Source organism: Puntigrus tetrazona, chromosome 5 (assembly GCF_018831695.1).
Source record: "Puntigrus tetrazona isolate hp1 chromosome 5, ASM1883169v1, whole genome shotgun sequence".
In the NCBI taxonomy this organism is placed as follows: Eukaryota; Metazoa; Chordata; class Actinopteri; order Cypriniformes; family Cyprinidae; genus Puntigrus; species Puntigrus tetrazona.
Window position 1 is genome coordinate 14,275,971 of NC_056703.1, and position 15,714 is coordinate 14,291,684.

At 37.6% G+C, this 15,714-nt stretch overlaps 3 protein-coding genes across 6 annotated transcripts; 2 read left to right on the forward strand and 1 right to left on the reverse strand.

Annotated features, from left to right (window-relative positions):
* Nucleotides 1–124: 124 nt before the first annotated feature.
* On the forward strand, nucleotides 125–4,319 carry mogat3b (monoacylglycerol O-acyltransferase 3b). 3 transcript variants are annotated; one of them, XM_043238374.1, is made up of 8 exons: nucleotides 125–583; nucleotides 1,554–1,643; nucleotides 1,752–1,859; nucleotides 2,288–2,358; nucleotides 2,475–2,679; nucleotides 2,755–2,929; nucleotides 3,351–3,535; nucleotides 3,696–4,319. In XM_043238374.1, exons 1-8 carry the CDS (start codon nucleotides 568–570, stop codon nucleotides 3,848–3,850), a joined length of 1,005 nt encoding a protein of 334 aa, XP_043094309.1. In that variant the 5' UTR covers nucleotides 125–567; the 3' UTR covers nucleotides 3,851–4,319. The 3 variants fall into 3 exon arrangements, with proteins under 3 accessions (XP_043094309.1, XP_043094310.1, XP_043094308.1); XM_043238375.1 differs by having other exon boundaries at nucleotides 126–517; XM_043238373.1 differs by lacking the exon at nucleotides 125–583 and adding an exon at nucleotides 645–1,303.
* Nucleotides 4,311–6,650, reverse strand: znhit1 (zinc finger, HIT-type containing 1). 2 transcript variants are annotated; one of them, XM_043238380.1, is made up of 5 exons: nucleotides 6,526–6,650; nucleotides 6,173–6,343; nucleotides 5,961–6,040; nucleotides 5,383–5,552; nucleotides 4,311–4,780 (listed from the first exon to the last, which is right to left on the reverse strand). In XM_043238380.1, the coding sequence occupies exons 1-5, from the start codon at nucleotides 6,545–6,547 to the stop codon at nucleotides 4,759–4,761; spliced, it is 465 nt and encodes a 154-aa protein (XP_043094315.1). In that variant the 5' UTR covers nucleotides 6,548–6,650; the 3' UTR covers nucleotides 4,311–4,758. The 2 variants fall into 2 exon arrangements, with proteins under 2 accessions (XP_043094315.1, XP_043094314.1); XM_043238379.1 differs by having other exon boundaries at nucleotides 6,161–6,343.
* Nucleotides 6,651–7,109: 459 nt separating this feature from the next.
* On the forward strand, nucleotides 7,110–11,470 carry si:ch211-271e10.2 (uncharacterized protein LOC101886059 homolog). The gene is made up of 5 exons (XM_043238381.1): nucleotides 7,110–7,250; nucleotides 9,989–10,162; nucleotides 10,264–10,454; nucleotides 10,603–10,630; nucleotides 10,806–11,470. Exons 2-5 carry the CDS (start codon nucleotides 9,997–9,999, stop codon nucleotides 10,874–10,876), a joined length of 456 nt encoding a protein of 151 aa, XP_043094316.1. The 5' UTR covers nucleotides 7,110–7,250; nucleotides 9,989–9,996; the 3' UTR covers nucleotides 10,877–11,470.
* The last annotated feature ends 4,244 nt before the right edge of the window (nucleotides 11,471–15,714 follow it).

Here is a 15,714-nt window from a genome sequence, read left to right on the forward strand (position 1 = left end):
CCGAAAACATCGTGAAGCAACAAGTGGCAAGCGCTAGACGACGTTTTTTAAATGCGGCGGTAAGCTCGCTGCACTGCACGCGCGCGCGCGCACGCTCGCTCCACCCTCCCGCAGATGTCCGCACGCGCGAGAGGAGCGTTCGTTCAACCAAACCGCGCCGCCGGCGTTTTGGCGTAGCAGAGGTGTTTAAACCGTATCTCACGACCCAGAGTCTTATTCTGACACAAGAGTAGGCGTTTGCGGCGTTTCCGTTGCCTGGGCGTGCCAACAAAGACTCGGAAGATTTGTTCGCCGCTTACAAACGATTCCGAAAAACGAAAGAAAAGGGTGACTTAAACGGCTTTCAGTCATGCGGACGCGGATCCGTGAGTGGCTGGAGATAAACACCAGATAGCCAGTCCCGAAAGTGGCCACATGCATTTACGATGACGCGATTAGGGAACGAATCGTTATCTGTTTGACCAATTGAACCGATCAAAGTGCGAGCAAGGAGCAGGAGAGGCGTCTGTCAGGGAAGGTGAGGAAGAGGAATCGTTTGCTACAGGGATCACTAAAATTGGCCATTTAATGGGAACAGATAACGGTAGGCTCTCGCGAATCTCGGTATGGTACAGGATTTGATTGGGGGGAGTGATAGTGACTTTAAAACCGATTTTCAAATTGAGCTTCAACAGAAAAGTTTGAAACAACATCTGCAACGACAGCGTAAATCTGGTTAAACAGTAGGCCTGAATGTTTTAAGTTTCTGTAAGGTATTTGGTCTGTCGTAACACTAAACGTTGCAAGTATGCTTACGTAGTGCACATATTTCGCAATAAAAAAAAAAAAAAAACTTAAGGAAGGACACATTAAACAATGCCACTGCTCAGAGTGGTGGGATGTCAGATTGTGTATATTAAAATGATACGTGCTTATAGTCATCTTTACCTGAAAGTTAAACGTTGCTTTCGAACGGCTCGTTCAAGTACGACTATTTAATGATTAATGAGAGGAATTCTGGGGTAACTATATACATCAGTAACGACAAAATGTCAATTTGGCTATCTGTTTGAAGTTCTATAATCTAGTTTGTGATGCTGATAAGTGCCATAAAGGCAGATTGTAAAATGGAATGATGCATGCTGAATTAGTTAATTAAACTGTGGCCATATTATGAGGAATATTAATTAAACTGTATAGACAAAATACAGCAAACAGTGTACGGCTTTGCCCACAACATCAGGGCAACATTGCACAAACTTAATGTTAAAAACTTTAACAAAACCAAATATGTCATTAAACATCACACACCCCACCAGAGCTGGTAAGAAAATTTCTGTAAACCTCTTTTTAATGATTTTCGCAGTAATTATATATATTTATGATGGGGTCTGCTTCAACACATCCCAGGTGCAACGGGTCCCAGAAGTAGGTCTAGGCTCACACTAACACTTGCTTTCGGTGATTTTAGTGAATTAAAGACAGCCTGCTCAAATAATGTATGACCGGCAGTTACAAGAACGTGTGACCAACTTTAATCTGTTTCTTCTTCTGTTTTATCCTCTCTTTTTCAGAGATAAAGGGGAAGGAGGACAAGTCTCAGTGGAAGGAGTTAATCGAGGATATAAGCGTTTTACAATGGGTGTTTTCATTTCTGTTTTTAGGTGAGACCTGTTGCACAAACACAGAACAAATGTCCACGATGCTTCCCACTGTGTGTCAGATCAGCACTGTGATATTCTAACCAGTTGTGAATGTTTGTGTGTTTGCAGGAACGGCCTGTCTGCTGTTGATGATCTATATGATGTTTACCTCCCTGTGGCTCATTCCCACACTCTACTTCTCATGGCAGATCTATGATTGGCATACACCCGAAAGAGGTCACATTTCCCTACTTAACAGTATACACAAACACTCGTGTAGATGGTTCAATGGATAGCACCTCTAAAAATGAAAATAATGTATCATTTAATCAATCATGTCATCACAAACCTGCATGACTTACTTTTCCGGTTTGGGTAAGACATTCTGAGATGTCTGTTTGTGTGGGGTTTTTTTTTTCCAATGGCCACCGACACCGTTTGGTTGTAAACATTCTTCCAAAAATCTCATCTGTTCACGTAATAGAAGTAGTCATGCAGGTTTGGAAAGACATACGAGTCAAAATGATCAGTCAAAAGAGTTGTAATTTTTGGATGAACTATCCATCTAAATTCCCAGGTTGACCTAAGATCAGATGACCCCATTTAGCCTAAATCTTAAAAATTAAAAATATTGTGTCAATGTTAATATTTTCTCTATCCACTAGGTGGCAGACGAACAAAATTTGTGAGAAGCTGGGAAGTATGGAAACACTACAGAGACTATTTTCCTGTGAAGGTAAACACTATAACCACTAACTGAAATAACACATCAGTGGTTCTTTGACTTCAGCTCTTGAATTTGTGTATCCTACCGCTTTTTTCCCTCTCCATCCTTCTTTGAATTTCCTTCAGCTGGTAAAAACCGCTGAATTGAATCCCAGTAAGAACTATATAATGGGCTGTCACCCCCATGGCATCATGTGTGTGGGAGCCTTCTCGTGTTTCAGCACAGACCGTAATGGATTTGCGGAAACCTTTCCTGGAATACGCTCCACTCTTGCGATTCTGGCCGGACTTTTCCGCCTTCCTCTTTTCAGAGAGTATATTTTGTCTGCTGGTCAGTAAAACCGAAGCTAATTTGAGACTCGACGAGAGATAAGACGACACTGAAAAGGACTCTTCTCTTTCTTAGGTCTGCTGCCTGTGAGTAAGGGGAGTTTAGATTACGTTCTGAGCCGCACTGGTTCGGGTAACGCCGTGGTCATCATCATCGGTGGGGCAGAGGAATCGCTGACCTCATCTCCAGGAGTAAACACTTTAGTCATGAAACATAGGAAGGGTTTTGTACGACTGGCCCTTGAACACGGGTAAGTGACAAAAACGAGACGAGAAGACTGACTGAAATAATCCTCTAGTTTAAACCAGCGGTTCCCATGCAGGGATCGGGATTTAAATGACTATAATATTATTAATACAATGAATATAGGGTGACCATACGTGCCATTTTCCCCAGACACGTCCTTGCCATGATTTCTGTATTATTCAAAGTACCTCTTGATTTGATTCAAAATGACTTATGGTCACCCTAAATTAATATACACTTTCACAATCTTCTTACTAATAATAATAATAATAATATCTTGAAATCCTAAAAATGTACACAATGTCCTGTCTGTGTCCCAGTTTCTGTTTCAGCTCATTACATGTACACACATTATATGCAGCAACTGCCAACTTATCGTTTTAACATGTTTGACTATCTCTTGTGTCTTGTTTCGGTTCGCTCAGGGCTGACCTGGTTCCCGTGTACTCCTTCGGTGAGAATGAGCTGTTCCCACAGGTGGTTCTGTCTGAGGGCAGCATCGGCCGACGGCTCCAGGCTCTTTTTAAGCAGGTTATGGGTTTTGCTCCGTGTCTCTTCACCGGAGGGCGCCGGCTGCTTCTGCCATACAGACGCCCCGTCACCACTGTGGGTCAGTTCAAAACACTTGCATTCACATCACACTTTTTAAAGAAGGATTATTGTTTTTGTAAAGAATCAAGATGTTGCAGGTAGATGTCTGCTGCCGACACCGATAGAAGCGAGATGAAATTGGGATGCATTACGATACAATGTACCTTTGCCTCTTTCAGTGGGTCGTCCCATTACCGTGCCTCAGGTGGACAGCCCGTCGCAGGAACAGGTGGATCATTACCACGGGTTATACATGAAGTCTCTGTCTGAACTTTTCCACGAACACAAAACCAGCTGCGGACTGGCCGACACACACGAGCTGCGCTTCATATAGAAATGCTGGAAAGCACAAAGTCATTGAAACAACTGCCGGAATTACGACGTGGGACAGAAATACTTATTTCTGTACGGTTTTCCATGTGAACGGGTTAGCTTTTTCGGTTCTCCAAAAATACGCTCAATGCACCAAGTGAATGTCTGAATCAGAACGACGCTCTCTTCCTGAGGAGCTGTATATGTGCTATTAACGAACACAAAGAACTTGAGCCGTCCAAAAAAAGAAAGATTTATCACCTTTATCCGTGATGGGAATTTAAAACGTTAGTGCTCATAATGAAAAGATGTATAAAGAGTATTTTTAAGAAGTATGAGAATATAATTTCCTGAAAATAATTATTTTAATATATTACACGTGTATATTGATGCTTTTACCTTAAAATTCATCATTAGAATTTTAAAGTGCAAAGTCTTAAAAATACCTCTCTTCTTGAAAAACAAATCATAAAACAAGCACATTTTTACCATTTCTAGTCATTTATTTGTTTGAGACAACAAAATGTTATATCAGTGAGAGAAACAATTATTTATACATATTTACATACAAAAACAATACTGCGTGTTAAATTACAAAACTTCATATACAAAAACCATTGTAGCTGCTGCAGGTTCATTTAATTTCATTTTGATAAAGAAATGCCTGAATGAATGTTTTAACTTTTGTAAGGACAACAGCTCCTCACTTTTTGGCAAACGCTTTATACGCTTAACCTTGTGTCAAATTTGACTGAAGTGCAGCCTGTTTGTTGTAGAAAGAGGTGCAGAGATGACAGATTATTTTAGCATCCGGGTCTAAGCCTTCCAGTGATTTATACCTCAACATGTTTGTGCAGGCAAATGACTCTGAGGAACTTGAACTGCAGTTTGACACGAGCTTGTGATAGGAGATAAGCTTGGAGAAACAAATTATACCGTCCACTTTAGACACCTGAAAAGACAAGAAACAATTTATTTCATTTACCCTAGCCCTATTAGCTTACCACATGCAGCTTAAGCTTCCTCTTGATTTTAAAGGACAGTTCATCTAAAAATTCTGTCATTAGTAATTCACCACCATGTCATTCCAAACCCATAAGACTCTTAAGATTCATCTTTGGAACACAAAAGTTATTGTGGACGAAATCGGAGAGCTTTCTGTCCCTGCATAGACAGAAACTTAAACTTTATTCAACAATTTCTACTCTTTCGTCTTAGACACACATTCATGAGAGTACCAAAATGCACTCTGTAGGTGAACAAAGCTCTTACAGGTTTGGAACAACATGAGGGTGAATAATTAATGCCAGAATTTGTATTTTTGGGTGAACTATGCCTTTAAATAATGACATTTTGTTGTCATTTACTCCTATTGTTCTACACCTGCATGACTTAAAAAAATATTCTAAATTTTCTATATTCTTTTAAGTCATAAATGGTTGGAAACGACATGAAGTAAACAATAACAGAATATTCAATGCTTTCTTGCATCAGTGTGTGTGGTATGAGAGGTGTATTACCTTCCACCCACACAAGAGCGAGCGAGCGCATTACCTGGTCTCGTGGTGTGTTCCTAAACATCGGACACAGCAGTAGCGAGCTCCACACGACACACAGGTGTAGTTTGAAGGGAAGCCGCACACTGCACAGAAATGTCGCTGAGGGAACTTAGAGGGCTCAGCACATGCAGTCAGATAGTTTGGGCCCTCGCTAACACTCAGGTCCTGAAAGAGGAAAACAGAAGAGCTACAAAAACATACCCTGGACTCCAAAGAGAGCAAAAGTAAAAAACATGTTTAAGCCTAATAATTTCACATTGTGTACATATATATATATATATATATATATATATTATATATATATATATATATATATATATATATATATATATATATATATATATATATATTAAAAGCAATACCAATTACTGTATTAATATTAATTATGAATAAACTTTAAATAGCCTTTCAGAGAGTAACTGTCATTAAAAAAAACAAAAACATTTTACTGGCCTTAAAGGATCGTGTTCTCCATATTATTGTTTTTTTTCCTTTCTAAATGTGTCGTGCTGTTTTTAAGGTTTCATGGCGTTCACTCAAAAAGCAGTATTGCTATGTGACAGACAGCGTTACCTCCTCTTCCAGGAGAGTCTGGAAGTTTTTGCGGAACCTCTGTTTAAAATGATCGCCCCTTGTCTTCTTCCTCCGCTTGCCTTCGAATCAAAATCCATCAGGCGAGAACAATACAGACACACAACCGTCAGAGTCGGACACAGGTCGCGAAGAAGGATTTAACGCGAGCGAAAGGATGGGGATTGACGCATAACACCGACTCGATTCGTTACCGGATTCGTTGCTCTCGTCGAACTGCGGCAGACGCTTGACGAGCTGCGGGAGGCTCGCGTGAGGGTCGTCCTGGAAGTTGTCTTTCTCGAGAGCCTCGAGCTGGCGGGTTAAACGGCGCTGGCGCGTCGCGCTATCCAGCACGCGCCGCTGGCTGGGATCCTGCGAGCGGACTGGGGACGAATCACTTGCGTGTGAACTAATACAGCTGGTTTTACACGATCAGAAAATAGCAATGCATGGTAATGTAGGGCTGGAAACGGACTGACAGTCATCGCGAGTAATTAGTTAATTTATTTTTGCTGTTATCGGTCAGAGGATATACGGTAGAAGTTTGAATGGAGTGCGCACTTACCGGCTGTTTTCTTCTCCGCCATGTCCGGAAGTTTAAAATGAGAATCAGTCCTTTTCCTCTGTTGATTTGTGGCGGGTTCTCCATCGTGCGCCTGCACACTACTGACCTCTAGCGGACAGCTGTGCAAAAACAATTAAATCAGGTAGCGCTGTCACTAAAAAGGTCCTGAAACTGTAGTCTCCGGCACTTGAGGATGATCAGAAATGTAGTTAGTTCTCGATATATTCTACACACTAGAGACTCTCAATTACAGCATATGCCTCCAATGCTACAATCTCAGCTTTTTGAAGATCAACACAGAAACAAACAAACCGTCCTTCATGCATTTTCATTACTTTTTAAATATTCCATTGGAAGATTAGCATGAACTTTACTTTGCTGAGCTTTTCATTTGGGTATGAGCTTTTAAAATTGAGTTAAACACCAATAATAGCCTATAGCTCACATGTTGTATTTCGTACTATTTACTAACCTATTAAATAGTCTATGTTAATAATATAATAATTATTATTATCAAATATATTATCATTAACTGTAGACTAGGCTATCGGCGTCTAAATAAATTATTTATTTTCCAAGAGCAAAATGTTAGCAGACGTAGCCTACAACGTGATGTCTTGTCATTGTATTTTTTTTAGACGAAAGTGAAAGTTAAGCTTGCAGCAGTCTCTCAGTGACTCGTGATTTTTTAATTTCTCGCAGCAGTCTCAGAACAAAAACAAACAGTAAGTGGCTACGAAGGCTTTATGTCCTCCATTCATTTCCATGATGTCTGCGTGTGTTGTATTACCCTATCATTTGTGCATGTGTTCATGAGAATTTATTTCTTCACAGAGCCTAGAATGAACAAACGGGCATTGCCTACGTTGAATCTGTAAAATACAAACGCGTTTTTAAATGAAATATAACTCAAACACAAAAATATGACTAGTCATCATCATCAATAATAATAATAATAATATTTTTTGTTAATATGTTGTAAAATCGTCAATCAGCGTCGTTTTAGACTAAATTAAATACAAAAAAATATAGCATACATTAAAAGATGGTCCCTTCTATTATTTACAATGTAAAAAAATGTGGCAGGCTCATATTTCAGATTGTCATATTACGAGCTGGACCGCACCCGCCATTGAGCTCCCCTTCGCCCGGACCTCGGTGTTTTCCAATAACATACTTTGTAAAATAAATACCTTATATTAATTCTGTTTTGGTGCTGCAAGAATAAAAAGATAACAGATCTTCTCATTTGAGATTCCTCAGGGGTGCGCTATCCTCTGCAATAATATCTTAATCGTGGTTATAACGACGTGCGATTTGACACGACAGTGTTTTGCAAAAACCATCCAGAGCACGCATACATTAAGCAGTGCGCGCGCATTTACAGTGTGCTCTTTTGCTGCGTGATTCGGTTTATTAAAATACATTTAGAACGATCACAAATTCAAGACAGAACATTTAAACCACTTAGAATCGACGAGGATAAAATGCTGTTTTTTTGAAAATGAACTTGGTTACAAACGTTGATGTTTTTGCTCAGCCACAGCGCTGTTATGAGTCTCTGAAGAATATATTTCTGAATGAATCAACCGTTTGAATGATTCGGTTCAATCACAATGACTCGCTACTTAGGTTATTTTCCGCCCCCTATTGGCGGATTTAAATCACTTCGAATATCAGTATTTGACGTTTTACGTTTAATATATCAAAACATTATTTATGCGAATGTAATTTTATTAATGTCTTGCATTAAAGAGTGTGTAAATACAAATAAATGGCACTTCATGTGCAGATTCAGTGTTGATTTAATCATTTTCGTGTTCTTGGAAACAGCCCGAATGTCTTATTATTTTAATTCACTGAATAAATGTAAGACTGTGACTCAGAAGATAATGGACACTTTTAGAAAAAATGGCTTTATAAATTTGTTGGCCGGGTTTACTTTTTAATGCGAGTAAAGCGGCATGGAATGACAGACGCATGGACTTTATTACAGTTAAACATCTATCTGTTCTTGTTTACTATTTCTCCAAATAAATATGATGGTACTTGCAGTTGATGCAGAACCACTGTGTTTTATTTTGCTTTTTTACAAGAGAATAGTAATACTGAAGTTTTGAGTATAATGTATAATATGCACTCAGAAATAATTAATAGTAACGCTAAAAAAATATTGTAAACACATTTAGACATGCAACATATATTATGACAGTGCCACCCTAATATTTTTACTATAAAAAAATCCTGGAGGCGCCACTGGATGATAAATTCAAAGATCTTTTAAAAACGTTTTGCTTTTATGTTATATCATACAAAATGACAGATGTTACGACTGAATGTACATGAAAATGCCCAATGGTGTAACTGCATTCAAACCCGTATTCCTTTACTGTAAGTTACCCAAAAACACACATATTTCATTTTTAAAATGTGGCATGGAAATCAGGTGGTAATTTTCATTCTTGGATGAACTATGCCTTTAAAATATTAAGTAAACGGAATAGAAATATGCATTAAAAGCTAGCCTAAACATATTAAAAACACTAATGTTGTGCATCATAATAATTTTATCCTAGACTTACAGAGCTTTAATAATAAAGTTGTAGATAATCACTTTCTTAAAAACATTTAACACTTGAAAATAGTTATATTACATCTTTGGTCACCATCATAAACTAATATATATTTGACTAGCTTGTAATAGGAGTCAAACGGTGTAACCGGTAACACCACTTGACATTTCAGTTGATCATGCACACCGATGTAAGTTTAATGTAAGTACGTTTTCAGTGGCAGGGTCACTAAAAGCATCTCTACCCCGTCCCTCACTGTGATTTTTTTTTTAAACTAAAAACAGTAATTTATACATTTTTATTTTGAAATTAAGTCAATAACAATTAGCTGAAGCCACCTAATGGTGAAAGTCTTTTTTCTCATATAGACCCCGCCACAATTTAGCCGTTCTGCCCATTCCCGCCCCATTTTGGAGGTTTCGACTCCATAGTTATACCCCTGTGTGTCTCAAAAGAAACAAAGTGAAGCTGCTGGTTTTTCGATGGTTCGATGGCTGGCTGCAGTACACGTCATAAACCTCTCCATATAAACAAATAAGGCTTAAAAAAATGTATTACATTTCCAATTTTTTCAGAAATATGGTTTTAGTCATTTATGGTAGTTTTTTTTTCATGCTAATATATGTTTAATTGTTCGTTTTGTGCTTAGTTTTAATGTAGCTAGTAACTTCATGCATCTGATTTTTTTTTATAAACCATAATAGGAGCATTTTATAAACATGACAAGTAGCCAAGATATGACATGACTTTAGGATTCAAAGATATCCCACCCTTTCCAGTACAACATACAGTTTCAATTTTTTTCAGGCACTACTTTATAAATTAGTGTCTTGTGATATGTGGCAATTTTTTTAATCATTTTACTTTTTTCCTCTAAATTTTGCATTCAGGATAAACAATGAGTAATGTTGCGAAGAACTTGAAGGATTCTCTCAAGAAGTTTGGCTTGAAGGAGGTCTCATCTCCTGAGGGATGCCATTTCTTCCTGTTTTTCTGCCCCATTACTTCCCGCGCCGGAACTGACATTGAAGCTGCAGAGATTTACCTTAATGAAGTCAATAAAGGTCGTTACAAATCTTTAATGGTAGATTAATTGCAAAACATATTAATTAAACGTATTAACTTATTTTTATGAGTTAGCGATCAACTTATAACTGTCTTACAGCTCCCAAACCAGTCATCATGGTGGTGCTCCATTACACGTTTGACCCTGAGAAAATTATACTGGACAGCAACAGTGCTATAAAGAGAGAGGACATATTTGCTGTGGACTGTCTGTACAATGACACGGGGTTACTGGCATGTGAGAAGAATACGGAGGCGATTAGTAAAATTCAAGTGGATTCAAAATTAAATGTAAGTTTTACATTCGCAAATTTAGCTTTTTAGAAACATACATTTACGTCAGCTTGGCAAAAGGTTAGGAAAAAGATCCAAAGTAAAATCTTAAATGTGTTTTATTGCAGTAAATACAGCTATATTAATGTGTTCATTTCCCTTCCAGAGGTGGACTTCATATTACTGCTTAAAAAGTAAGTATCCAAACTGACATTTGTCATTATTCAGTGAAATGATCACTTTTATAATGCAGCCCTATGTTAATAATTATATTTATAAAAACAAATAAAGGTCTATGATTTTATTTTCTGTATTGATATTAATTAGAAATAATTGTAATTGTAATTTTTTATTTTTTTATTTTTGCAGATCATGGAAATCCTTGTCTGCCCATAAACCTGGATGCAAATGATAAGGGATTTAATTGTCCCATATTATAGATCAGTGGTTCTGCTTTGGAATACATTTATTGTTGCCATTGTTCTTCTGACTAATTACGATTATTTGCCTGTTATTCGCAACAAAAAAATGATATTTCAATTTTTTGGAGTAGTAATATAAGTGTAGTAATATACCACATGAAGATAATATAATATAAATAACTAACAATTGCTTGATCAGCGATATGTGTATGAAAAAGTGTCTAGTATGAAGCAAATGTAGCCACTACAATTAAGTGTTCTGTGAAAAAAGTTTTTAAACCCAAGCACTCAAATATTTGCATGCCAGTCAAACAATGGTTTTTGCAAAACTGATTTAAATAGCTGCTCAACTTGCTCCTGACCATTTTTTCCGTGTTTCCCAACCACCCCAACCTGATTCATTCTTTCCGTATAGGAAAACACAAACCAAACCAGTTCACCGGATTAGCTTTATACTCATACGCACACGCAAAAGGTAATTTTAATCAACACATAACAGTGTGTAAAAAAAAAAAAAAAAAACGCACAAACAATATTTGCAAGAAAAGAGGAACTTAAAACACAGGACAGCTAACAAGATAATGAAACTCTAGGAAGGAAGTTTGCTAGGTGCTAGGAAGGAAGACAAGAAGCAAAAGCAAAATCTATGAAACAGAACACAACTGAGACAACTCTAAAAAAACACAAAGAAAGATTTAAAAGTTCATCTTTGACTTATATCTTGTACATGCAGTGTTACTGTAACATCTAGCCAGCAGAGGGAGCCCTCGCTCGAGTAATAGCTGGGCACATCCTCTGCTTCCTGTTTTGAGGCCTTTATAACCAATGGCCCTCCTTAGAGACAATGCAAAGTATTGCCAGTATTACCTGTCTTTGCCGAGCCTTCTTTATCTCTGTTCCTGTGTATGATATTTGCTTTATTACCTGTTGGATTTGCCCTTCTGTTTTGTCTGCTCGATTGGATTGATGTTCTGTTTCTGACCTCCTGCCTGCCTTCACGTTTATGATTATTGTCTCAGCCCCTAATAAACAACCGCATATGGATTCGAACTTAGCCTCCGCGTTCTTGTTACAGCTACATATGTATTTATCAATTCTCCACCATACCACTTCTGTATATTTCTCAGAATATAAGCTAGTCTCAGACTAAAATGCATGTTTGAGCGGTCTCAACTGAAAATATCTTGCTCTTACATATCTGTGTCATTGTACTGTGTCAAAATGCACACCTGCAATGTTTTTTTTTTTTTAACTTGGCAAAGGCCCAGTCCTGTCTTAAGCTAAGCCCTGTTTGCGGGCCCATAACTGAGTGAAATGTGCTTGAGTAGGGCAAACATAAATTAAATTAAGTAGAAATTATGCTAACTTTATTGTATGGTCCCTTATAAACGTTCTGTTGATAATAAGTAACTTTGCACCTACATACGCCACCCAGCTTTACAGCTCAGAACTAGAAAGAGAAACAGTTTCATACTATTTTCATTATAACAATTTGAGCAGTACATCATTAAAGTATTAACAGCGTTTCATGCTTTTCCACGTTTTGGTACAGCCTTATTCCTAAATGAATTAAATTCATTATTTCTACAGATAATACCCCATGATAACAACGCCAAAGACGTTTGTTTGAAATCTTAGCAGACGTATTAAAAAAAAACCAAAACAACAACACCAACAAAATAAAATGACAAGTATTTACAGCCTTTGCTCAATGCTTTGTCTGGCACTCCCAGCTATAAAAACTTGACAAGAAGATAGCTGTAGTGTCACAGTCCGCAATGAAACAGCCCCTCTTTACTTGTCTGCAGAACTGTTAGGAGAGGTGGAGGTGTAGCTGATCTGTTTAGAGATGTCTTATCAAGCAAGTGTCCTTTGGTCAGTCTTTTAAATATCTAGGGATTGTGTTGAAAGGTGCTCCATTCAATCTGTTTATAATTATTTACAGACCTCCAAAATATTGTCCAGACGTTGTCGAAGAATTCATAGAACTGTTATCAACGATTCCCTCTGAGTTTGACTGTTTTGCTACAGCAGGGGACTTTAATATTCACCATAGCATCACCATAGCATCTACAGAGGCAGCCTTCGTGCTTTCAACGTAGAACTAGCCACAGCTGGACAGACCTTCTTCTCAAACATTATTAACAGTGACTTAAACAACACTTGCACTCTTTTTGCTACCCAAGTCAGATTTCCACTGAAATGCTCTCCGATAACAAATGCAATAAGTTTGATTCCTTCTTTTCTGAGAAAATCAGTTACATTAGAAAGACTGAAGTTACTATGTCTGTTTTCCCTCCTTTTGGATCCTTTTATAGACTAAAGATTATTCTGTTTCGTGGTCTTCATTAAGAAAATGATTTTTGTACCCTATTGCTATTATACATATTATACATTGCTTTTGTACATTAAATTCTTCTGAGTTCATTTTAAAAATGCTTCTGGTTATTGGGTTCAACTGTCTTCTGTGGCTCAGTGGTGAATAAAATAAATCTGGCCCCAGCCTTGAAAGAAACACTTCACACATCTTTTCTCAAAAGTGTCTAGAAGCAAATCTTTTAGCAGTGGTATTCTGGATTTATTTTTCCCCTCGCCAGATTTGTGTCAAGACACAATCATGTCTCGGAGGTCTACAGACAATTCCTTGGACCTCGTGGCTTGGTTTGTGCTCTGGCATGCATCCTTAACTATGGGACCTGCGTGCCTTTTCAGATAACAATAAAATAAAACTGAATTTATCCAGTTGTAGAAACATCTCGAGGATGATCAGTGGAATGCACCTGAGCTTAGTTTTGAGTGTCATGGCGAAGTCCATTTTGGAGTAAGGCTGTAACATAAAATGTGTAAAAGTGAAGTGCTGTAAAGGCTTGTAGAACCTGAATCAGGTCTCAAATAAGACAAACAAACAAACAAACAAACACAAGAAATAGAAACTATGGGGTAGTAGAAATGCAGTCCTGAAACTGCAGTCTTCGGCACTGTAGGTTTATTAAAACCATCTCTCAATATATCCTCATCATGACCTCAATAGAGGGCATCAATAGGCCTTCAATGCAACAATCTGAGCGTTTTGTAGATTAACTCAGCAAGAAACTAATGTCATTATTGCAATTTCATAACTTTTTTCAAGATATGAACATCACATTGCTGAGCTATGTGTTTATGAGATTGTAAAAGTGGGGTGAGTTAAACACCACTTGCAATTTATGGCTGTAAATAAAACCTTATCAGAAAAGTGAACTTTGATAAAGAAGGGATATTTTTCTTTTCTTTTTTTTACTATCAAATAGCTTATATATTATTACATACAACATGTTTACTATATAAATTACTTAAATAATATAAATAATAACGAGCAGGCTGAAAAGAAAGAAACCGAATTTGTCTTTTATGCAAATTACAAACGATGACTTGTATTTATCGTGTATAAGACATGGCCTATGAGCTTTAAAACAAATATCTAATATCAAAGTGTTTCCCAAGCATTTTCCAAGCACGAGATGGTATAACACAGACATGGTGTGACACCAGCCTACGTAATATCACTGTACTTTTAAGACGTTTATTAGCTCATAGCTTCATAAGACGAAAGTGAAAGCTGAGCTTGTAGCTAACAGTTGCTCGGCAACTCAGCAAATCGCACAAACGATTCGCAGCAGTTTAAGCCTCAGCAGAAAAAAAACAGTAAGTAGCTACTATGTTTGTCCTCCGCTAATTTCCACGATTTACAAAACGATGTCTGTTTTAACTACCCGTATTACCCTATAATTTGTGTTCTCGAGATTTAAGTGCATTATCAGCTCATAATGAACTAACGAAGGGGTGTTCCCTATTCGCTCAATCTGTGCAGTAGAACTATGCGGATATCAGCAGCGTTTTTACGCTAAATAAACATCAAAATACGTCAAAATACAGCCTAACTCCTGCTACTACTACAACTACTATTATCAGTAATTGTGTTTTTACGTTTTAAGTTCGTGTAGTTATCACATAGCCTATGTTGGGCTGTTACGGACTGTAAAACAACGTTTTAGAAAAAATAAATAAAATAAACACTGAAATGTACCTTTAAAATTCGTCATTGTTTAGTGCACTAAAATCAGGTTGCTCTACATTGCGTGTGGCTGCGTTTTTCAGACGGATGTGATCACGTTCCAGAGCTGCTCTTCCTTTTCCCACACAAATAGCCTCTGCTTCAGCGACATGACAAAGAAAAAAGCAATAAAAACATTTAACTGAATGCAGAAAGTGGCGTCATGCTTCGTTGTAGCTATAGCCTAGTTCAAATAGCCTACAGAAAAATCATTCTCAAACTTGCAAATAGAAAACACGTTCAAAGCGAGGCGTTATTTATAATACAGAACTTTTTTGAAATGTATGTGTGGTCGGTCTTGTGGCTTTTTTTTTATTTTAATTTGACATAAATGAATTTATTTAGTAATCATTTTAACCATTTTACTTTAGGACAGACGATGGATAATGTTGCGCAGAACTTGAAGGATTCTCTCAAGAAGTCTGGCTTGAAGGAGGTCTCATCTCCTGAGGGATGTCATTTCTTCCTGTTTTTGTGCCCCATTACTTCCCGCGCCGGAACTGACATCGACGCTGCGGTGAATTACCTTAATGAAGTCAATAAAGGTCGCTTGCAAGTGTGGAAAGATTAATGAAAAGACATATTTAATTAAATGTATTAATCTAATTATTATTTAACAATTACAGTTAGCAATAAGCTTTAACTGTCTTACAGCTTCCAAGCCAGTCATCATGGTGGTGCTCCATTACACGTTTGAAACGGAGAAAATTATACTGGACAGCAACAGTGCTATAAAGAGAGAGGACATATTTGCTGTGGACTG